The sequence below is a fragment of the Pteropus vampyrus genome, unplaced genomic scaffold (genome assembly GCF_000151845.1).
Source record: "Pteropus vampyrus isolate Shadow unplaced genomic scaffold, Pvam_2.0 Scaffold262, whole genome shotgun sequence".
NCBI classification, from domain to species: Eukaryota; Metazoa; Chordata; class Mammalia; order Chiroptera; family Pteropodidae; genus Pteropus; species Pteropus vampyrus.
This window is the reverse complement of record NW_011889043.1, coordinates 309,641-333,872: the sequence shown is the minus strand read 5'-3', so window position 1 is coordinate 333,872 and position 24,232 is coordinate 309,641. Positions and strand designations below refer to the sequence as shown.

Genomic DNA, 24,232 nt, shown 5'->3' with positions numbered 1-24,232 from the left:
GTCATTAAAGACAGGTTTGAGTCCATTGTAATAATTCTGTATTTGAGTTCTGAGGATTTGGGGTCTTCAGCGTACATAATTACTGAACCAGCTAGGAATTACACGTGCAAGTGATTATGTACATAAGATTGACTCCAGAGAAAGACGACCATGAGATTAGAAATTTCAGCATCATTTCAACTCAGAATCACTTAACCAGTAACGAGACACCAATGGAATTTCATATTCTTTAGCTACTTTGATTGTAAGTCTGAAAAGACTTGTTTTAGAACCTGCAACGGCAAAGGAAACAACTAAAATCCTCAAGGAAGTATATCTAAAACTGGCTTACAAGCTGGAGAGTAAAACCAACAAAGCCTGATTCTCCTGATCTCTATTTGAATGGTTCCCAATGTTTTTTTTTTTTTTTTTCCTGCCTCTGTACTGTTTACAAATGAAGCATGGCCCCATCTGTAATATCTCAACCATTCGTTTCTCCGCTAAACTACCATGGACCATTGAGGTGGGAGCGTAAGGGATGGCTTCAGGGGAGAGAGAGAGACTTTTGAGAGGGGAAAGAGGAGAGATGAGGGCAAGGAGAGGAAGGGAACACATGACTTTTGCTGATGTTTGGGAATTGCTGTTTTCCGTATGAAGGTATTTAAAAAAACATTTTAAGATACAGCCTCAGTTAAGAACAATACACTCTTCCTTCTCCTACTCCTGGAAACTCTCTTTTCTCTTCTAAATGCCACCCTACTTTTGAGACCTACCTAGCTTCATCCCCTCAGTTAAATCTTCTCAGAACTCACTAACCCAATGATTACTTCTTTTCCTAAACTCAAAAGCTTTTACTGGTGTGATGTGACAATCATGCAACTGCTTCACGATGTTTCCCAGAAACCATTTCAACTTTCAAATGGCTATATTCCAAGTTTGCTGGTCAAGTAGTGATATGGAATCTAAAATGTGTTTCCTCAAAAAACAATTACACATGTTGGTTAACTTACTAGGTCAGATCTTAAAATTCTGCTTACTCCCTAACACAACTGAAAAGTGGAAGAAAAACAAAAAGTAAACAAAAAGAAAAACAAAAAGTAAAAATAGGAAGAGTAAAACGTTCATTTAGTTGTACTGAATGCTGTTTGTCAGGAATTCACGTAAGTAAAGGAGACAGACTGCACAAATTCAGAAAAGGATCTTCAGGTCCATCTAAGGACATATTTTCCTATTAAACACAATTTCCATTCATTTAAAGCTACAACACTATAATAAACTTGATTTTTCTTTTTTTAATTCCTCTAAAACCTCAAGAAGAGAGTGAAAGTTATCACAACTTTCTGAGGTAACTGGTCAAGTTGGAAGACGAGAAGGAGAAAGAAGATTTAAAAAATAAGCAAATAAATGATCAGAAAGTAACTGTCTTTCCATGAACCAGCCTTCGACTGATGGAAGAACCAAAGAAGCATGCGCACAGTGGCTGGCGAGTCTGGTCCGGTCACCTGTGTAAGGACAGCAGCGGTGGAGGTGAAGAGATAGGTTCAGCAAGTCTCTGGGGGTTGATTGTTTAAAGTTGTTGGACCTGGCACCTGAAGCGTATGTGGGTAGTCGGGAGGTGAGCCTGTGTTAGTATATAAGCAAAATCTGTTTGCAAATCAGGGTTCACTAACTTAGTAAACTCAATGTTACCATTTCTTCGCCTACTGACAATTGGGGGGATAATAGGTTTCTTGGGGGAAGAGAGCATATCTCCTATTTTACCATACCCCTTGACAAGGGTTACTAAAGTTCTTCACATTCCACAGTGGATATAGTCTCTAAATGGAAAGGAAGAGCAAGGCTCTGTTAATTGTTATAACATGGGGCTCCCTCCCTCTTCATGTGAAAAGGTTTTTATGCCTTTAAAAAGTTTCCTATAAAATAAGAGATCAGAGGGAATAAAAATGGTGAAAGAGCTTAGGTTTACCTTTAGCTGGTCCGACTTTTTTTTTAACCTCTGTTATTCAACATTCTGGTTTCTTGTCTTCTCTAATAGTAACGTATAAACCCTTAACAACAGAAGTACAGGTTACAAGGGCAAACCTTTTCATAAGCTATTATAAAGCTATTCAAATGTTTGCAAATAGTTACTGGGAAAGGCAAGTATCCTGTACTTTAATTTGGTAAGTTCATTGTTACAGTTTCTTCAGAGTAAGAACATTCTCCTTTTCTTGTAATAAATAAGGCAAATACATTGTGATACTAAAAATGAGGCTCAGTTTGAAATACACTATGAGAGCCATTCTTCAAGATTGGTGTACATAAAATGTCCCATTAAGTGGACATTAAAATGAAAAAATATAGCTAGAATTAAGAATTGAACATTGACTAACTCGACTCAATGGAACAATTTAAAGATAATCATGGATTATGATAAAGTTAAAGGAAATATGAGGCAAAGAACTCTGAATCACCGTACCAAAAAGAAAAAAAAACCCACGCAAACCTGAAACTTGGAATTTTGGTCATTTTTCTAATTTCACTTGTGTGAAAAATATTTAAATGATATTAAGCTGTTGATATCAAAATGGTTTCAATTGTTAGAATACCACAGTATATTACTGATTTAATATATAATAGATTTTAAAAGTTAGCTGTCAAAAATATTCTTATGTAAAAGTAAAGTCCTATTGAAATTTCCTTAGTTTTAAAAAACTTACAAATGCATTACCTATTTTCAAAGATGAGTAGTCTCATTTAAGAGATAAAAAAAAACCTCTCTATATTACAACATGCACTTTTCCCTCTGCTCTGAGGGTAAGTACAAATGTTTCTCAGAAAAACAGGTAATTAGCCTGCCAACTAATTTGTTTCAAAAAGTTGTTGACTTAAAAATCCGAGTTATTATGAAGCTCTGAGAAAAAGGGTTAATAATGGAAATGCCAGTGGGCTGCAGTGAAAGAGGAGCTTCTTGGTGCCGGTGTCATCACAGGATACAAGGCTCCAGAGTGGGGCAGCACAGAGCGAGGTGACCTCACTGCAATACTCCTCTTCACTCAGAGTCACTAAGGTATTTCAGGAGTAGGAAAATATAACAACCTTGGTTGTTCTCTCCAGCTCGCTAGCTTGAAAATTTAAATAATTTTTTTCCAGTGTTTTGTTCTTCTCAGTATGTATATCCCAAGTATGTTTCATCCTGTTGTTGTTTTTTTTTTTTTTACCTTTTATATATGATCTACAATGTTTCGATAAATGCATCTTCTTTTTATTTTATAAAAATCATTATGTGGCTCTCTATACAAAGGGAACTAGCATATACTATCTTAAAACTTATGACTCATTACGTGTCAGAAAGGTAAATAAAATTTTGAGTGGTTCAAAAAAGAAATTTTCTGATTATAGAATAATTTTAATAAAAATAGTAACTTGCCTAAGTTTGCAAATAAAATAAACACTCTAGGGAATGGTGCTAATATGTTGATCGTATAACTGGTTTTAAGATTTTTACAATTAAGTTTTATATTAGTTTCCAAAGGCATTTCAGTCCATCGAAGTTAGGCATCGAGCTCTATAAAGGAATAATGAGATTCAAAGAAGTTATTCAGCAGGTGTAATAGGCCTTGCAAAGAGATCTCTACTAATAGATCTAAATGACATGTAAAGAGATGTTTTATTTTGCAACATGAAGATTACATACGCCAATTTTTTTTTCTTTCTTGTAGTTAACTACTCTGTAACACATTTAGAAAATCTACCTGGTCTGAAAGTGGTTTTTCTTCCACTAAACCCCATTGCTTCTCTGCAATAATGTAACACTCAAAATATTTACTTTAGAATAAAGAAACCTCAGCATATGAACATCAGGATTATAAACAATTCCTCATTAAAAATGCAAAAGACAAATGCTCTTCATATGCTAGTTTATTCATCCTATTATTCAGAGATAATTTCATGATGATAGTTCTCAATAACCAATTAAAATACCAGGAAATTCACAGAACAAAATTTTAGAGACCTTGTTGTTTTAGCATTTAATTCTAAAAAGTATGCTATCCCGTTTTCACATACCAAGCTGAGAGGCCATTTAGACTATTTCTAGGCTAATTTTTGGTTACCAGGGGAGGAAGATGATCTCCAATGAACTTTAAATATCTAATTCATGTCTATCATCATTGAAAAAGAGAAGGAAGATGGGAAGGACAGAAGTATCAGGGTAGAGAAAATGCCGCATGGATTCAAGAGTTGAGACAACTGACAGTAAAATATATGTTCTTTGGTTAGCAAAGCGAAAAGGGGGGAAGTATTGCATACATGATAGATACACACTAGCATTCTAAAGCAGGAGACAAGAATGTCAAGAGTGTATTCTTCCCCCACTGCCAGATGGAAGGGCTATTATTATAAATGAAAGGCAGCAGTAGTGGATGCCAGGCACTTTTGTTGTGTGCCAGATTCTGAAGTCCAGATGTAAGCAGGTTACCCCTGGGACAGGACAGGCTTCAGCTCCCGCAGCAGAACAGAACCAATCACAGTTTTCTCAGTGTTTATGATAAGCTGTGCTGTAGAGCCTTCCTTCAGTTCCACTGTGACTAGCATCAATGACCCACTGTGCACAGTTTTAGCTGCAAACCTGCAAGAAAAAGAGAGAGAGATCTTTTATCATGAGGGGGAGAAGGAGACAGCATAAATTCAAATAGGTTTAAAATAACTCTTTTTTCTCCATAATTTATTACAGGTTCCCTACTGCCAAAAACTCAAAGCCAAGCATTCTTCTGGGAAAAAAAAAAAAAAAAATCAATAAACTGCCCAGCACCATGCTTACCACAAGCAGGCAATTTTAGTGCATCTTTAGAAAAGAACAGGAAAAGGAAGTCTATTTTACTTATTAGTTTGAATAGATGCATGTGAATAATTCTCTATTCCTATAAATTGGAAATCATTCATTCCTTTGAAATTTAACATTTTACCATGCACAGGTCCATTTAAAATAAAGCACTATATTTTTATTTTTAAAACATGTTAAGAGCTTGAAATTTTAAATTCCTCATATCTGGAAATGATTATGCAAAAGTTAGATAACTTGATGTACATTATAAAACTTGTTTCAGTGAATTCATGCATGTTAGAATATTCAAATTCAATCTCTAATGTTGATAATGACATGTAACAAAATCACGTGACAGCCAAGTGAAACATCACACTCCCTTGTTAAAAATTTTCTTTTAATGTTTAGAATATTAGATCGTTCTTTTTGTTTTAGAATAGAGGAAACTTGAGGTCTAAAGCTCCATTACTAAATTCCAAGACATGAAGAACCTACTAATTACATGGAATTAAAAGCAAAACTAGCCTTTTAAGCACTGCAATTGACTGAAAAGCTGTTGGAGGCACAATGAACTTCTGTCAATCCTGCTAATTCATTCTGCATGCACAGTTGAGCCCCAGAGACATGGAGGAAGAGGATGGTACCCTTTCTAGGCCTCCATTTTCCACATAGAGCATGTTCCACACACTTTCTTTGGGAGGGGGGCAGGGGGTTTGATTGCAGGGATGACTGGAGAAAAACAAAGTTGCTGCACATGAGCTTTTGAAAACACTAACAAGTGTAGAGCAGGTCTGTGACCTGCTATGACCCCACTTTGCAGGGCCAATCCCCTTTCCCCTTTCTGTATGACACGTGTCTGAATCTGAGCCATCTGCCTCAATTTGCGCAACATCTTCAGCCACAATGGCACCCAGTTAGCCCTGACAACAGCTCACAATACATAAAAATAAAACTGCCGCGCTGACAGCACGCTGCGGACTATTCAAGAGCAAACCAACTGGTCAGTGTCTCATGTCTGACAATTAGCAGGGGCCTTGCACAGAGCCCACGGCGTCCTCAGGGATCTGTTTAATTACCATCAACATAAAAGAGGGAGTTTATCAGGAGACTCTCAGAAAAACTTCACTCCAGACTTAATTAAAATATTAGCCACTTAAGCAGGAAGCAGATTCTCTTTAAATGAAAAGTAATTTCTTTTTTGAGTTTTTTTTTTTGAAATGACATCAAGACCTCATAAAACATTAGATTCTTTTTTTTGAAACCTAACAAGCCATTTTTGGCCTAAATAGAATCATGAAAATCAGTTTTCCAACAATAATTAGAATAATGCATCAAAAGCAAAACAAATATGCTAATTTTACTAAATTGAAAATATTATCAACACTTTTAAGTTGTGTTTTAAAGTGTTAGCTAATGGGTTGTTGATCAAGTACATTAGAAACCTTCCTAGCCATTTATGTGTGTGCTGTCTGCAAACATGGAGAGCTACTCTTTCCAAGATGCTGAGGGCTGGTAAGGCATCCGACAAAGCAGCTTTTCTACGGAAACAATTTTAAGTAACCAGTTTTGGAACAGAAATCATACCAATGTTTGAAAGAGGTATTATAAAGCTCTTACCATACATATCTATCTGCTCTTCAGATGGCCACACAATAGATTAGGAACAGGGTACCCCAATTTCATCTTTGAGAGAACACAAAGCTTACCAACCCCAAAATGACCTCTCTTTTCCGTCAACATTGCAGGTTTGTGCATTTCTTTTGTCTAAAATTTTGAGGTCCTATGCTTCATTGGGAGAATCCTGTTTCTGTATTTCTGTTAAATCATGTCGCCAAATGATACTAGGTAGCTCTATTGTCCCACTCACTTAAGCAACTTCCCCCACAGATTTGGTCATCACCGTATCTTCATTCAACAAATATTTCAACAGTGGCCCCTATTTCGGACAGGGTTATAATTGTGTAAACAATAGTCTTATTAGTCCTTTTATTTACTTAACGCTCGTGCCTTGGGACCATAGAGAAGGAATTATGTCTGAATAGGAACACAAAAGCACTGTTGTTTGAATTTCAGGCTTACATAGCCCCAAGGCACATTTTATCTCCTTTCTATTAAAAACTTAAATCTGATGTTAGAATAATACAAACTCAGGACACATAAATGTCAATTTTGATGTAACTATGTTTACAAAAATTAAAATTAGTGTCTTGTACATGTTTTTGAAATCCTATTACTACAAAATTATCAATACTGTAAAAAATAGGGCATGAAAGAAAGAAGGCATTTGCTTATACTGCAGTGGAAACACACTAAGTAAATCATTTTAGGAATAAAATCCGTTAGCTGATGTAAAAGCTACTGCCTTTTAAATAGGTCTCTATGTCCTAGTAGGCACAAATAGTGGGAGCAATGTTTTAAAGCAGAAGACTACAAGATCAGATGTTCTGATATTCTCATTTTATAGTTCAAAAGGATGTATTTAATTGGAACACAGATGATTATAATTGGTTTGTTTTGGTCCACGGAAAGCAAACACCACTCCTCAAAATTTATTAATCCTGTACCTCCCAATTTAAAAGATAGTTATGGAAAGACTACTAGTTAGTCAATAAGAAATAGCTAGCTTTTGGATGTAATAAACATCGATTATAAAGACAGCTTGGGTCAAATACTTACATATTAAATTTAATAGCTGGCATCAGAACCTCTGTTCTTGGCCTCAAACTAAGATCATACTCTGACAATTTTTTTCAGAAGGCATGTGAAGTTTTTGATCATCATTAATAATAGCAGCTACCACTTATTAAGTGCTTTGCACAGTGGGTGCTAAGTATTTCACCTGCGTTATTTCATTTGATTCTATGAATCAGATCACTTTACAGATGGGGGAACTGAGGCCCACAGAAGTTGAGAAACTTGCTCAGGGACACACAGCTTGTGAATAGTCAAGTGGGAATCTGAACCCAAGCATTCTGATTCTAGATCATACACATTCTCTTAATATATGCAAAAACACACTCAATATTTTTTTTATCAGTCGATAGATCTATTAAGGCTTTTCTTATTTACCTAATATGCATATAATCTACTAATGTTCCAAAATCTTTAAAAAGGAATATTTTTCCTGTCAAAAACTGTGTACTTGATTTTGTAGTATTCTATAATTCGAAGCATCTTTTTGCATGATGCTTTGTCATGTTTTTAATTTCTGCCTTTAAAGATTTAAAATATTTTAAATACCTCCCACCATCCACTCCCTCAAAAGAGACACCAGCAATGAAAAATACAAAACCTTCTTGAATGGAGCTGTAATACAGGGAAGGACTACTAGGAAGGAGATTGACCACCTTCAGACACCAGTGACACCACAAATGAGAACAAATAAATGGATGACAGTTAAAGATGTATTGCCTATGTATGACGGGCTCCATGTTATTAAAAAAATACCACCTAGGTATTTTTAAATTTTTTTCATTTTCATCTTCCCACCAAGCACTCACTGTTTGTAATCACCAATTGAGAAGGTAAAACTTTTTGGATATATATGTATTTCATTTTATTACAAATTTTGTCTATTATCACAAGCAACTGGCATTTTTAATCTTTGAAGCCCATAAGAATTAAGATTAAAGAAAAGACAAAATAGGCTGGTTGTCAAGTCTAAATGATAGTATAAACCATCCTTCACAAAAAAGTTAATTTGTCTTAACTATTGACAGAATTATGAAAACAAGTCAAATAATAACGATTTTGAACAAATGTATTGTTTACAAGACATGGACTTATTTCCTTGTGCACTTAAACCACATTTTTAAATTTTAGATTTGTGAGAAATTAGCTATAGACCATAAATGCTCTGTGTTAGAAGGAAAAGATATCCCACAACTGAATTGTTCTAAACAACTAAAATATTAATAAGACATGAATTAAAAAAATATATATTTATCTGAGAGGTTGCATCAACTTCCAGTGTATTCACAAACATAAATTTTTTTTACACAGAATCATATTTGCTACACTTAATGCAACAGCTCTAAGACATGCTTTTTTTTCTCTCTTGGATAGTCTTCCTGGTTTCTGATTTTTCTATTCTGAGTTCAATTTTCTCGTGTTTTCTGTTCTACTGGTTACCAGAAGCTGTGACAATGGCCCACTCAGGCTAAAACTTTTTTTTTCCTACTCTGTACATGAAGCCTTCAATTACTGCCTGCTGAAGCAGACAGAATCCTATTAGTAAGAAAGACGATCACAAGATGCAGTGCCCTGCCCTAGCTGTATAAAAATAATTAGTCCAAAGTTGACAAATGTGTAATGAAGCCACACAATGATTATATGTAAGAAATACTAGTTTGAATAAGTTTCTTAACATCAAATATCTAAGCATGGTCATTTGGAGCATTATTTTCCAAAGAATTTAAAATAATAAATCCTTATTACTTTGAGTTAATATAACAGAATAATTTCAACAGGCAGAGAATTTATAAATTGTAAAAAATTCCATTTTATTGACTACAAAATTGTATTTTAAATTTAAGCCCATCACACTATTGAATTAATACTGAGAAATACATTTACATGTGATTCAAGTTTAGAAAATTTATCTAAAGCAATGTATTTTTCAGTCTTATTTAAAAAAAAATCAGCCAGCAATATTGTAATATTTTCCTTTAACATTCTGTTGAGAAGAGTTGAAACAAAAAATAAGCTACTATCACAATTTAGGACTCTCTATTTGCTATTCTAATCTTTAGAGATGGTATAAAAAAATGATTCCCCATACTCTCTGGTCAACGATGTATTCTCTTTCTTTGTATAGGGAAGCTAAAACATCTGAGCGCATTTTCTCAAAGAAGACATGAAACATTCCAGTTATTTCAGAGAATTTTTGGTTTGTCTATTTGGTGGGGGTGGGGTGAGAGGGGCTTAACAAGAGAAAACCAAATTGTAAAACAAATAAAGTCTTACCCCATCCTCTTTGATTCCTTATAAAATTGTCAACCCAGAAGGAAAGTCATCAAGAATACCTTTCTTTCATTTTTACATGAAAACAGTCATATATTCCTATTAGTAAAACTGTTGCATTGTAGAATATTACCTCGCAAGTGGTAAAATTAAAAATAACTTAGATCAAGAATTTTTAAAAGCAAAAATCGGCTGTGTAGTTTGGTTATTTCTGAAATATCCAAATATGCTTTCCGTGTAAAAATTAACTGAGGTCCACATTTGTTTTTCAATGAAATGCTTGCTGCTCACAGAGCCTGCAGAGATCAAAGCAGTCAGATAAAAAGCAGTGCTGTCCTCTAGTGGACGACCACCAACCTGAGAAAGAACTGATTTCTAAATAGGTCCCACAAATCCTTAGTCCTGTTTGAGATCCCAAATTTGCCATATTGTAGAAAAGACTAAAGCCTGGCACCTTCATATTAACGACTGTTTATACAAAATTCTGTTCTAAGACAGATGAAGAATGGCAACTGCAGTATCAGGGCTTATAAAATTAGGGCACCAAGTTATCACGTTATTGTTTTCCATTATGTTCCTTTAAAATTTCCCAGTTACTAGGGAAAAAATAAAACAATTAACAAAGACAGTAACCCAAAGGTTGATCAACCTAAGAAGAGAAGAAACAGAAAGATCAAATAACCTACCAAGAAGTGACTATGCTATTCATGTTTGTAACCCCAGCACTAATGAAATCTGTCACAAACATCTTCTAGAAATATTGAATGGAGTTACACAATATAGATATTTTAGGATGGAAACAATACTACACACCAGTATTTCTCCTATTAAAAATCATTAAACATGTATATAACTGTGATCCATCATGAGTTTAAGGCCTAGAAATGAAACAAGTTGTTCTTTACATCTATTTTAATTAAATAAAAATGTTTATTTTAAACCTGAAACAAATAAACTCTTCAAATATGTTGATAAATTAAAATGTTGACTGCCAGGTTGCTATGGATATACTTTTCCATTCATAGCACCAGACTTTCCTAATAGTTAAGGACCTAAGTAGCAACTCTACTAATTAGTCACAAGTTGTTCAAAACTTGCAAATTAAAAAAGTGACAGGGTAGATAAAATCCAAACCATAGATTAAGATATACAGAGGGGGAAGGAATGTAAGTACTGAATACAAATTAATGATGAAAATTGTTTTAAGGTCTTACTGAATAAGCTAAGAACTAAAATAGAATCACTGCAGAGACAAGGCTTTCTGTTCTCACTCAAATATCACATTCTTGCCTTACAGGGTCAATTTATTGTTCATGAAAGGGTCAAATGGGTAGGTAGAATGACAACTCTTTTTAACACTATATTGTATATGAATGTCAGAATTTCCGAAACTGGGTTAAAATGTGAAATAGTTGAGATTGCTGAAAGACAAACTTTTACTTATGGTCTAAGACTGTTTCATAGATATTATTGCTATAATAATATACTCTTTTAATGGAGCACATTGGAAGACATAAGAAAAACTAAAAAAAATCTTGCCTATAGTTATCGCTTAATGACTAATCTATGAAAAGGAAATTTATAAACATAGGAAAAATATATTTTAAAATGTGGCATGTGGCTATCATTAACTTGATAATACAAGGCTGCCTCAGACTGTAAACTTTGGAACACTTGCTGTATAAACACTTGCTGTATTGGCTCATATGCAGATTCTTGGGCCCTGTCCCAGATATGCTGAATATGAGTTTTTGGGTGTGGGCCCAGGAATCTGAGTTTTACATAAACTCCCACATGGCTCTTTTGTACCAAAAAAAAAACAAAAAACAAAAAACAAAAAACCTTAGGGATTTTGGAACTATAGATGTTTAGCTTTCTGCTTTTGGGTTACTGTACATTGGTATCTTTATTAGAGGATAAACAAGTAATAAAAGCAAATATATCTTGGTTTCTTTTTAAAAACTTTTTATTTTTCAATTAGAATTGACATTCAATATTATAGAATACTGGTTCAGGTGTACAGCATAATGGTTAGAAATTTATATAATTTACAAAGTCATCCTCCTATTAGTCTAGTAGCCACCTGGCACTATCATGGTTATTACAATATTATTGATTATATTCCCTATGCTGTACTTTATATCCCCATGACTATTTTGTAGGTACCAATTTGTACTGCTTAATCTCTTCATCTTTTTTCACCCAATGCCCCCCACCCCCAATCCAGCAATCACCACTTTGTTTTCTGTCTCTATGAGTTTTTGTTTTGTTTATTTTGTTCTTTAGATTTCACATATAAGTGAAATCATACAGTATTTGTCTTTCTCTGACTCATTTCACTTAGCATAATATCCTTTAGGTCCATCCATGTTGTTGCAAATGGTAAGATTTCATTTCTTTTATGGCTGAGTAATATTCCATTGTATATATGTACCACAATTTCTTTATCCAATTGTCCATTGATGGGCACTTAGGTTGCTTGGTTATTGTAAACAGAACCACAGTGAACACGGGGGTGCATATATCTTTTTGAATTAGTGTCTTGGTTTTCTTTGGATAAATACCCAGAAGTGCAATTGCTGGGTACATCTCAGTTTCTGTTGTTGAATATGAACCTCCTTCATCAACACTTACTTGATTTCTTACTCAGAGGAGCATAAGAAATTTTTCCTGGCCCTGGATAATCATAGGATTCCCACTGCCTGTCTAATCTCCCCTCCTAAAACATTAAATCTTGTGTCCATTCATATATTAGTTTACTGCTGTTCATTCTGCTCTTTGTATATACTTTTATTTACCTATTAGTTTATTAGTAATGTTTTAAGATTTTTACAAGGCATAGTATATCTCATATATTTTGACTGTGAATATCTAACACAGGACATTAAGATATCCAGCTGCCTATTTACAAAAAGTGCTTTCTGATAATTTTTTGATTCACATTTCTGTATTACCCTTATCATATGGTGACTGTAATTTGGAAAACAGCAGATTGGCACAATGACTATGGCTTTGTAGACCTCAGTAAGATAATTTTTGCTCGCACAGAGCAGCTTTTCCAATCAGCAAGTAAGTACCACAGAAATGAAAACAAAGTCTTTCAATAGTATACTGGTTGGCTTTCTGATATTATTGCTCATTTAGAAAATTAAGCTAAATGCCATATAATCTAACAGCAGATATGCTTTCTCAATTGATCTTTAAAAGTAGTTCATAGGAAATGCTCCTGGTTTTTGAAATGAATTCCATAAAACTTGTGAGCCTTTAATTACTTTTTCTTAATAAAGGCCATTTTCTGTTGATGTTTTAGGAGCCATTTTCTATTATGTATTTCATCAAAATTTCTACTTTATACTATTACACAGTTCTCCATATTGATGAAGATTCACTTTTTCTTAGCTAATTCTTATATTAGGTGTTTTTTACTTGGTATTTAATGTAAAAAATATTCAAAATATGAAAAGTAGTAAGAATAATTATTCCCAAACTAGACAGTGGGAACTTAATTCACTGAATGGCCAGAAAGAATAATGTTTATTAAAAAGTCCTCTTGGAAATAAAAGATCCTGAAAATTTTAAGTAGAACATAGGTCAGCCAAGAATAATTTATTCAACTGAAATTTATAATAGCTTCAAATACTAACAGTCAAAATGTTTTATCCTTGTTTTTAAAAGTAATCTTAAATGGAGTACCATTAATAAATACAGAAATGGCTTTAGTCCTACTCTTCATGCACTCAAAAAAGAAACCATTGCAGAAGAATTAAGGAGCCACTCAAAAATCTCATAGGGATTTCAATTTTATTATTAACAAATAATATATAAACTTAGATATATAAACTCATTAATACCACAGGGTAATATAATACTAAACACTACTGTTAAAAACATAATTCAGCAAAGTGGTAAAATGTACATTTGTGTTATAGTATAAACGGTAATTGTTACTTCATTTTAAATGAAATTAAGAAAGGCATTGGTACAGATTTTATTAACAATTTTTATTTTTAATTGTTACTGAGTATAAAAGAATGGCAAAATGTTACATATGCAGGATAATAACTTAACTCTAGATATTTACCTGGAAGCTGTCTAAAATTTAGAACATTATTATAACCATACTTTTACTGTAAAAGTATATGTAAAAACATTTTCAATTAAGTATGATGAGGCTTGTGAGGCAAGTTAAGATACTGCAGCCTATTTTTGATTACATATAGGCATTTTATTCATTTTTGACTCTGTAGTAACTTGGGCTCCTCCCTCAAGTTACAGAGCCAACCACAGGGCTGGCTGCTAATGATAGGGCTTGATTAGAACAGCATCAAGACACTGTGGATGTGTATGAGGACCATAAATGCTCAGTTTGAGCGCCACCTCTGCATGCCAAAGCCAAATATCATGGTTCTTAGTTGTGTGTCTGTTTGCATTAGTATGGATAATTGAGAATTGACTATAATTTAATTATCTGAATAAGCATTAAGTTCCAAACCACCAAAACAAGTTATAGGCAAACTATGTTTTAATAAGAATTACACAACTATGCTAAGTGTCTTTCTTAGTCTATTTCCCAATAGGAAAATACCCTTCATATTAGTTGGCTTTGAAGGATAATTTTGCTATGTTTTTCTCAGAAATAAAAATCTGGAAAGCTGTCATTGCTTTCAGAAAAGTTAAAAATCCACATACAAAACAAAACAAAAAGTAAATTAGAAGTTTTTAGTGTTACCCTATGTCTTTTTGTGCGTTACAAAAGAACATATTAAAACAGGACTGAAGTATTGCTGAACACTGGATGTGTCAAGTAAAATTTCTGTATAAGCTAAAAATTACAGTTGATGTATGATATTTTGGTGTCCTAGTTATTTAAAATAATTCAAAGGATCCATAAATAAAACAAAACAAGAGAAAAATCACCCAAGAAAGTGAAAAAGTATTTAGAAAGCAGAAACGACAGGAAAAGTAAGAACCAAAATATTTTCATTAAAAAGTCTTCTGTTCGTTTTTCCCCCTATTGAACAATATTAACTGACAGATAATTGTATTTCCATGGTACCGGTATGATGACCTTGTATCCATTTTATTATTTAACACCACTTTATGTGAGATAGATAGGGCTTGCTATAAATTAAGAAATGGAAATATCAGACTTCTTGATCCATTTACTTAAGGACTTTCCTCTCAAAAACAAAAACAAACAAAAAACTCCCCCCAAAACAACAAACAGAACCCCCCAAAAGTACAAGGCAAATTTTTTTTTTTTGACTAGTACATGTAGCTTTCATTCTGTCACCATTTGTAGACGAAGTTAGGCAACTCTAGATAATGGCAGATCAAGACTTGAACTCAGTATTTTTTATACCAAGTCCAATATTCTTCCATAGATAACACAGAATTTCATTTCAAGTCTCCTTCTTTACCCATTTCCAAACAGATGAGGAACTTAAAGTCCATAAGGAGAAGTTATAACTTGCCCAAGATTATCGAGCCCAATAATGGCAGAGCTGAGTCTAAACCTTATATCGCCTGCAATACTCTTTATATGAGGCCTCTCTTTCCCCTGTATTAAAAAAATTTTTTTAAAATGTCTGAAGGCATTCCTCTAGATTTTAAATTTACGTGTGTGTGTGTGTGTGTGTGTATAAATGGCAGAAGTACAACATTTCAGTGGAATGGCAGAGGAATTAAAATGGTTTGCAATGAATTCCCTCAAGCTCACAGAGGACTAAGTAACAGTTGCATGTTTAAGGGGTAATTATTTTTATCTTTACTTTCATTTCAAGCCACTGGCATTCGTACGAATGCAAAGAGGGCCGACATATTAATCACATTTTCTGCTACCTTTAAAGACATGTGGCTTGGATCTCATGCTTTCGATGCTTGGTGGTGAAGATATTCTTGGTCTATGAAACAGAAGCTGCATTTGACCCTATCTGGTTTTCTAGCAGCTCTTTATTATTGGAAGCAGCCTTAGGGGACTGCTATCAAAAGGAAATCTGTATATAGTACTCAAGCTTCCCTACTTTCAAGTAAAAAAGTCCAACTCTACTGCTTTACAAAATAGTTTTTCTTAGAAATCTACTTAATCTGATGAAATAAGATCAATTCTTAACCATATGTCAAAAGAGTTTCTTTACAAATCATCAAGCTCTTATAAAATGCTGGTATACTACCTTTATCTTTCAGGATAGTCCATAACACTGTGCTAATAAGGATTGTAAGAAATAGGGAAGAGGGCCTTAACCAAAACCAATCAATCAAATATAGCATCAGAAAAGGGAGGCATGTATATGTTTAGGAGTTATTTCTAAGGAAAACTATGAATTGAAAATTATAAACTTACACATATATACAAGCTATCTCCATATCACGTGTTGGTGAACCTACCTGTGTATATTATCTTGGCCAGAAGGAACCACACCTACATTGGCTACATTTACAACCTTCTGAAGGATCACAGAGGACGTGAAATTCTGTGGTGCAACGATGATTATAGTAGAAGTTTCATTCATTCCTGTTAGCATTCCTGTAAAAGCAAAAGAAGGCTACCTTTTACTAACTTCTTTATGAAAATCACATTAAAATAATTTTAAGCTCATAGCCAAATTCAAAAGCTTTTTTCAAGAAAAGAAATACCACTTCAGAATGTAATTACAAAATAATTATCATAACATTAAAATGATCTGAAACTGTTTCAAAAAATTTTTAAATTCTTATTGTACAAAAAATGCAGTCAAATATCACTCTTAATAAATATTATTTTAAATACTATAGGATAAAAACATAGAATCACAAAGATGAAATTTCAATTTTAGTCCCTCTAATATACTCAATTAATTTAGCATCTGTAAACTATTAAGCTTTTACTTTTTGAGACTTTTTTCCCTACTCTCCTTTTCATTGAAAGATGAAATGCTGCCTGAGAACAAATCAAAGTGATTCTTGAATAACTAGCAGCATTTCCTGATGAATGACCTCAATATGATGGAGCAAAGTTATCCCAACAATGACTGAAAGTCACTGAGCAGTTATATGGTTCTAAAAAATGTACACTTATCTAAGCTACCTTAGTGATAACAGCATTTGCCTAGTGAATGGCACTACAGTCACTGACGAAAACATCAACTGAAATTTCTGAAAGCAAAACATTTGAAAACAAAGGAAAAAATGTAAATGGAAAACCTTAAATACCAGAGATATTTCAAATAATATTTAAGAAAGAAGTTAAGCAAAGTCATGAACAAAAGCCATACCAAGTTAACACAAGACATGCCATTAATATCAAAATCTCATGTAAAAATGTTCAGTGAACAAATTCAATAACATACCAAATATTTGGAACAAATACTGAAATTTAATACCTGGATTAAAATAAACAAAATAATTATAATAAATGTCATCTCTCTGGATCTGATGTCACTGACACCTAATGAAATTTACTAAAAATGATAATCTTCTGAGACATCTGATATGTGCATGATAGTCTACGAAATTTAAGAAAATGGTAAAATTTGATTTTATGTTTTCAAAAGGCCCTGCATCTCCAGGGCTATGTATTTAATTTAGTTATTCATTGCAAATACAATCTGAAATTTTTAAAAATTCCTATGACTAGCTGTATGAGGACACCAAGGCCTAACACTCTAAAAAGACTTATCTAGCTTTTAACAAAGAGCAGCTTTTACTAACCACTTTCAAACTCGGGGACACTGCGTTCTGTCTTAGACTGTTTAACTTCAATATTAGGCAAAAGCTTTAAAAACTACACAAGCAGTCAAACATTGCTTTTAAGTAAAGCACAGTGGCTGCTGACATAACACTGCTGAGAGATGTGTGTACTCATTTAGGATTTAAACCTTCTCCATTAAGCTCTATTGAAGAGCAACTGCTGAATAAATGAATGCAACTATGTTTATGTTAAAAGCCTGTTTCCCGCAGCATGTAATTAAAGGAAATGTTGTACAAAGCCAGTACTTTTGTCAAGCTCCTGTAAATGGAAAGATGGATAGCACTCAGAGAAGTGAATGCATTGCTTCATATTTAACCTTAACACTCTTGTCATTAATGGTTTGTCTAACTTGGTCTATAAAAGACAAGGTACTGCTCCATTGAAGTAAAATTAAAAAAATCAACTAAACCATGCTTTTCAGAACAGAAGATTCATTATCGTCAGCTAATGTATTGGCATAAAGCAAAGTAACATCCTATCAAGTAAGGCACACATTCAATCTGCCTTCCCACCCCCCTTTATTTTTAACTCATGCTGTTTTATTGTTATAGGCAATTTGTACCACTCAGCATGACAGTGTAAACTGAATCAAGATTAATTTACATGCAAAAGAACACTTAGGAGAGCAGCATGGTAAGCAAATGTATTGTCTCGATTGCTGAGGTGGAAAAAGAACCTGGAAAGAAAAAAAGGTGCTCTAATTAAGGGGCATCAAATATGATTGCTTGTGGTAGTTAAGGGCCAGAAAATAGTAAATGTCTGACTATTTAAAGAATTAGCATCTTGCTAGCTAGGAACCCATAAGATGAATACATAAATCATAATAAAATTAAGTAAACATTCTAGATTTCTTAAACTAGAGATTTTTCTAAATGAAAATATATCAGGTATTCTCAAATTAACGAGAAAGAAAATATGCCAAGGTATCATTAAAAGTTTCTCCTATAAAACCGGACTTTACATATTATATTGCCTGCTCATAAATAATAAAGGTAAAGTTATTGGAAAAATATTAAAAAATTATTAGACTATAGAATTTGTTGCTTCATTAGAATTTATCTAAATTTTGGTGAGGTAGCGGACAGCACTTAATTTAGGTTAATCAGCTGTAATTAACTGCTAAAATGCAAAGCAAATAATATAATAGATACAATAATTTTTTTCTAAGTTTTAGATTTCCAATTTAATTCATAAGAAGAAAATGAATAGGAGAGGCAGTTTGGAATAAGCAATTGGCTTAGGCGTCTTATAATTAAAATGGCCTTAAAATGGAATTAAAATTTTTTAAGTAAGGAAGATACCTCATATTATTTATGGCACTGAAATTATCCAACAGCTAGATTATTAACTTTGCAAGGCTCAAAACTCAAAGCAATGAAAAAAAATCATGCTCTTGGTTAAGGCTCATCATATAAATACTATGAATATGAATAATATGAATATACAGGATAAACCAATCTTTCATTTAGCTCTTTGACTAGCAACCTCATAAACATGCATGGTTAGCCATGGAACTCTAAATGCCAACCACTGAGAAAAAGGGATGGATGAGGTTATATATATGAGAAACAAAACTTTTTCATTATAAAATATTAATCTAAAGTGTACAATCTGTTAGAAGCATTCTTATTTAATACTGTAAATACTTTTTAATTATGTACATCTGTATAAAATATAAAAACAGAACTATAGTCCTTGATTTTTATTTATATCTTTCTAGTTAAATCCTAAATAATACATTTAATGCATTTCTTGATTCTTAAAATATATGTCCTGTGAAATGAGATATTAAATATGTAAGTTCATTTTATTTAAAGTGGAAATACAGGTTAAAACTAGCATGTACTAACACATACAGACACTACTTAAATTTAATGGCATTTTGCCTTCCTTTGCACTGATAAAATCTGAAGAAACTGATTTTTATTCTGATTTAGGATTTTCAGTTAGTGAGTCATTTCTAGGTATCTTCTGTGAAATAAGCTAAGCTCTTCCTTATTATAACAAACAAATACATGTGTAAAGTTAAGAATTGATACCTCTATTGCCAAACCAGTTGAAATCTATAACTAAAAAGATGCTATTGAAAATACTCTTTAAACTTGTGGTAAATTTGCCAGCATCAAGTCTCATATCAAAGAATGAATTCAGGAAGACAGAAAGAATGATACAGAAATGCCAAGAGACTTGCAAGGATTTACAAATACTTCATATAAACAAATTTTCAAATAGCTTTATTCAGAGTAGCCTTTCTGCTCTATTAAACATAGCAAACAGCTGCCAGATTTATTCAGACAAATAATCAACAACCATAGAAGTAAAATGGCAGAAGAAAAAGGAATTTTGGCAACAACTCCACAGAGGACCACAGCTGTTCTCCAAGCGCACCTCTCTTATGCGCTTACGGTTCTGTATGGCTAGTCAGGGAAAAATCCCTCAGTCAACAGCAGAGCACAAAAAACTTGATCGAAATATCAAGTATTCTAAACCAAAGCTGAGGGAGAGAAAGGGTATATGATAATCTGCTGCTTTAGAAACACTTTAGCTGCACTTACAAAAAAAAAAAAAAAAAGAGTATCCCCTAACAATAAATGTGCCCAAGCTTATTCAATCACTTGTGTGCCACTCACCTTGGTTTGCTGAGCAGGTGTAAAGCAGAGAGGCAGGCTTTCGCCAGCAAGGGTAAGAATAGCAAACGTAAGAATCAATTCAATTTGTCAAGAGAAAAATAAAATCACAAAGATGACTTTCTTCTATAGCAATAATCAACTTCCAAGAAAAGCAAGTGCAAAGATGGATTTAGTCATTCTTTTTTATCACTTAAAAATAAGGCAGAAGAATAAAAGATTACTATTCATTTATAGTCTTGCATGAGATTTTCTTTGTGAGAGTCTTCTACAACAGGTCTTTCTTTCTGACATTGTAGATTGCAAAGACTTATAGTATAAAAATCTTTGGCACTACAACGATGGAGTGCCAGGAAGCATGCCCTTCTCCTTTGGTGTAGATATTTGTGTGTGCCCAGTACTTTCTGGAAGCTTGACAGATATAAATTAATGACCTCAAGATGAAGGGATCTTTGTTTGATAACTCCCTCCAGAGAAAAAATAGCCTAGGTTCTCATAAACTTAAAAATTGCTAACTATACCATTTAAATATGCTCCAGTTTTAGAAATGCTATCCTTAATTAAACACAAGTCCAGTCAGAGTTATTTTCCCTTATTCATATAAGAAAAAAATTATTTTTATTAGAAGGTATGCTTGACTCTGAGACAAGCATGAGACAACAATACTTTCATTCTGCTGAAAATATTTCCTTTTTAGGTGCATATTTTTAAATGTTTTGGCTCTGATAATCTGACAATATAACATTTCTTTAATATAGAATTAGGTCAAAAGAAAATGAAGGTATTTTAAAGCTATAATTAGGACTTTATTTTGAAGGGTAAGGCACTCTAATGTGTGCAGGGAAAAATATATTGGTAAGACATGAAAAACAATTCTATAATGGAAAAAAACCAGAAATACAACATCTATAGTGGTAGAACTTTGGTTAAGTCCCAAATTCTTGACATCTTCACTAATACAAAACACATAAGAACATCATTAGGTTGGCAAACCACAACTCCCAGAATCAAAAAGTTAATTATTTTAAAGACATATTAATCAATTGTCAGGTATACCCAGAATGTAGATAAACATATACTTTTAAGGTTATTTTATAAAGGCAAAGCACTAGCAAAAATTAGAAGATTGTGTACTGACATCTGTTAATAACTAAGTACATGGTAATTTATCTTAGAGACAAGCCAGAAAAATGAGCACATATTTGGGATGTGAATTTCTAGTAAACTGTAGTAATCACTCACCTTGTTCTTTCTTAAAATCTTTCTCTGATATGGCCACAGGTAAAAGCAGTTCTCCAACAGGTGGCTGAATATTAACATTGAAGCAATCATCCTTGGTACTAAAATAAATACCACATAAAAGCTGACTAAAAGCTTAATAAACATTCTTCTTAACACTATGCAGTTAAATAGGTGCAATTAAAGCATATGCCAGCATATAAAGTGTAAGAGCTTCTTGGCTTAAAGTCACAGCTTAAAAGGCTTGAAAAACTTCTCAACATTATTTGCAGAGAAATACATTTCTTACTTCAATTGGAAAACTATTTACAAAAATATGCAGTTACAGTAAATACACCATTTAACACAGAACTCTTAAAAACAAGTAAGCAGCAAGAGTGTAGATCCACTATTATCAGAGGAACACTTCACACAGCTTATATAGATAAGAAATATTTTATCTTTACTTTGTGTACTTAAAGTGTAGAAAATACAGTGCTTTAGTTTAAAATGGTTAAATATTAGTTTTAAAATAGTAGATTAGCTTTTAATAAAATGGAGTGACTCGACTGTGTTTAGATGTGCTAATAAAACAATATCTCATCTGCAAACGTGCTTCCTTAAAACCAAAACCTTTATTGTCTAGTAGTGTTATTCACTGACATTATGGATCAACATGTGGTGAAAGTTATTATTTCAATTGACAGGATATGAAGAACGTAAGAAAGGCAATTTATACTTGTATCACATAGAAAAAACAACAGTGCATTGATTTCATTTAAATCTTATGACACTATAAGAAATGACAAAAACTGCTTTAAAAATTTTAAGTTACATATCTGAAGGCAAGTTGATGAGTCTATCAGCTAGGACTGTGTCTGGCTGCAAATAAGCAGAAAATCCAACTAACAGTTTCTTGAGAAACAAGAGCTTATTGTTTAGTATACAACACATCCTGGAGTTAAAGAAAGGCTAGTTTAATGGCTTAAAGGTGCTGTTAGGGACCCGAGTTTCTCTGGCTTTCAACTCCACCATCCCTAGTGTGTTGGCAGTTATCATTACGGTTGCCAGATGGCTGCTGCATCTCCAGGTACTTTTACATTCCACTGAAGAAGGAAGAGTGATGATGGAAGAGCAGTGCATAACTAAGCCAACCAAATGTGTTCTTTTGTATCAGAAAAGCAAAAGCTTTCTTGAAAATGGCACAGAAAGAACTAGATCTCATGGCCAGTGAGAAAGTGGCTAGGTGGATGGATTTTGTGGATAAGAAAGACCAAACATTAGGTAAAAAACCACTTTATTGAAGGGTGAGGTCGGGACAAATAATGTATTATGAAGAAAGAAAAGATATCTATTTTTATTTTATGCTAGTATATATTTTATTTTGTAAGCTGCCATTTTTTTAAATGAAGTAAAGACTAAAAAAAAAAAAATGCTTTGAATTATTCACATGTGGATTGTCCAAGGCAGACCAATAAATCCAATTTATTTATTAATTCAATAAACATTTACTGAATACAAACTTGATCTCATGTACTGTGCAAGTCCCTGAGGATTTAAAGGCAAGTGAGATTGAACCTTTAAGTTCACAAGTCCAGTGAGAAAGAGTTGAATTATGTTTAAAATAGAATGGTAAGTGCTACAGTAGAGATATAGAAAAGTATTTCTAATTCCTTTTAAAGTTCTATTTTTTCCTCTACATATTTTAGTACATACATAATATGTTAGCACAGTGAGACATACACACAACATATATAATTTAAAAATACATTTATACATATGGGAAGATATTTATTATACATAGCAGAAATATTTTACTAATAGATGTACATAATTAAAATGCCAGAGGACCACTGGGTTAAATTATACTACACTATCTTTCTTCATGTTTTCTTTTTAATTACAGATGAAATGATCAGCCATCTCCTTCCCAACACTCTTAAAGGATGCCATTTACTCCATTGACAATAGGAAGCTATACAGCACTGATGCCCAGGGAGAAGGGTGAGAGAGCCGAGAAAGAAGGGAAAGATTTGCCTTCTAAAGCACATATGAAACTCTAAGTGCGAAGCAGCAGGTTTAAGTTGGTGGTGGTGGGGTGGTGGTGATCCTGAAATGTCACCACTAGCAAGCAGCAATGTGTTAGAGACTAATACATGATGGAAATTGATTGGATGTTTTGCTTTCATTTCTTTTGGTTAATGTGTGTTTATTTTCTGTAGTTGTTGAAACATGTAATTATACATGAAAAACTAAGGATAAAAGTTCATCCAAATGGGTCTCATGAGGTAAATGTAATAAAACTGGAACACTGCTGAGGCAGACACTACTTGTTGCTTCCTCAATATCTATTTTTTCTTCTTTCCTGAAACAATCCTGATTTTGTTCAGGTAGACAATGTACCCGATTGAAACACTATCTCGCAGCCTCTCTTGTAGCTAAGAGTGATCAAGTGACCAAGTTATGACCAGTGATGCATAAACATAAGTCTGCTGGAGATTTCTGGGAAAGTTTTGCTTTTTTGAATGGACATGGCTCCTGTCTCCAAGTCACTTATCCTCCTTCCTTTTTTTTTTTTTCCTGGAATGCACATAGAAGCCTGAAGTAGAGCAGTAGAGCATCTTGTGACCATTAAGATGATTGGCATATGCTAATGAAAAAACACATGAAATGGAAAGTTGGAAAGACCTTATACCATGAAGATATTGTGGAGCTACTCCTGCAGCTCTTAACTGTTGACCTCTGATCTTCTTGTACTAGTGATATCACGTGGTTTTCAACTTTTTCTGTCTGGCTTACTTTACTTAGAATGATTACCTCAAGATCTATCAATTAAATACAGATATCTTTCCATGGATATGGAATGGTGAAAATGAGTAATAATAGATGTAAATTTACTGGAATTGTTTACCA

At 33.3% G+C, this 24,232-nt stretch overlaps 1 protein-coding gene across 1 annotated transcript in view; it reads right to left on the bottom strand.

Annotated features, from left to right (window-relative positions):
• Nucleotides 1-3,861: 3,861 nt before the first annotated feature.
• AP3B1 (adaptor related protein complex 3 beta 1 subunit) overlaps nt 3,862-24,232 on the bottom strand; it is a 219,935-nt gene continuing 199,564 nt past the window's right edge. Inside the window, exons 25-27 of the mRNA XM_011375121.1 lie at nt 21,344-21,441; nt 16,133-16,271; nt 3,862-4,588 (exon numbers count right to left, since the gene is read on the bottom strand). Coding sequence (XP_011373423.1) covers nt 4,435-4,588; nt 16,133-16,271; nt 21,344-21,441 — 391 coding nt within the window. The 3' untranslated portion in view covers nt 3,862-4,434. The remainder of the gene's footprint in view (nt 4,589-16,132; nt 16,272-21,343; nt 21,442-24,232) is intronic.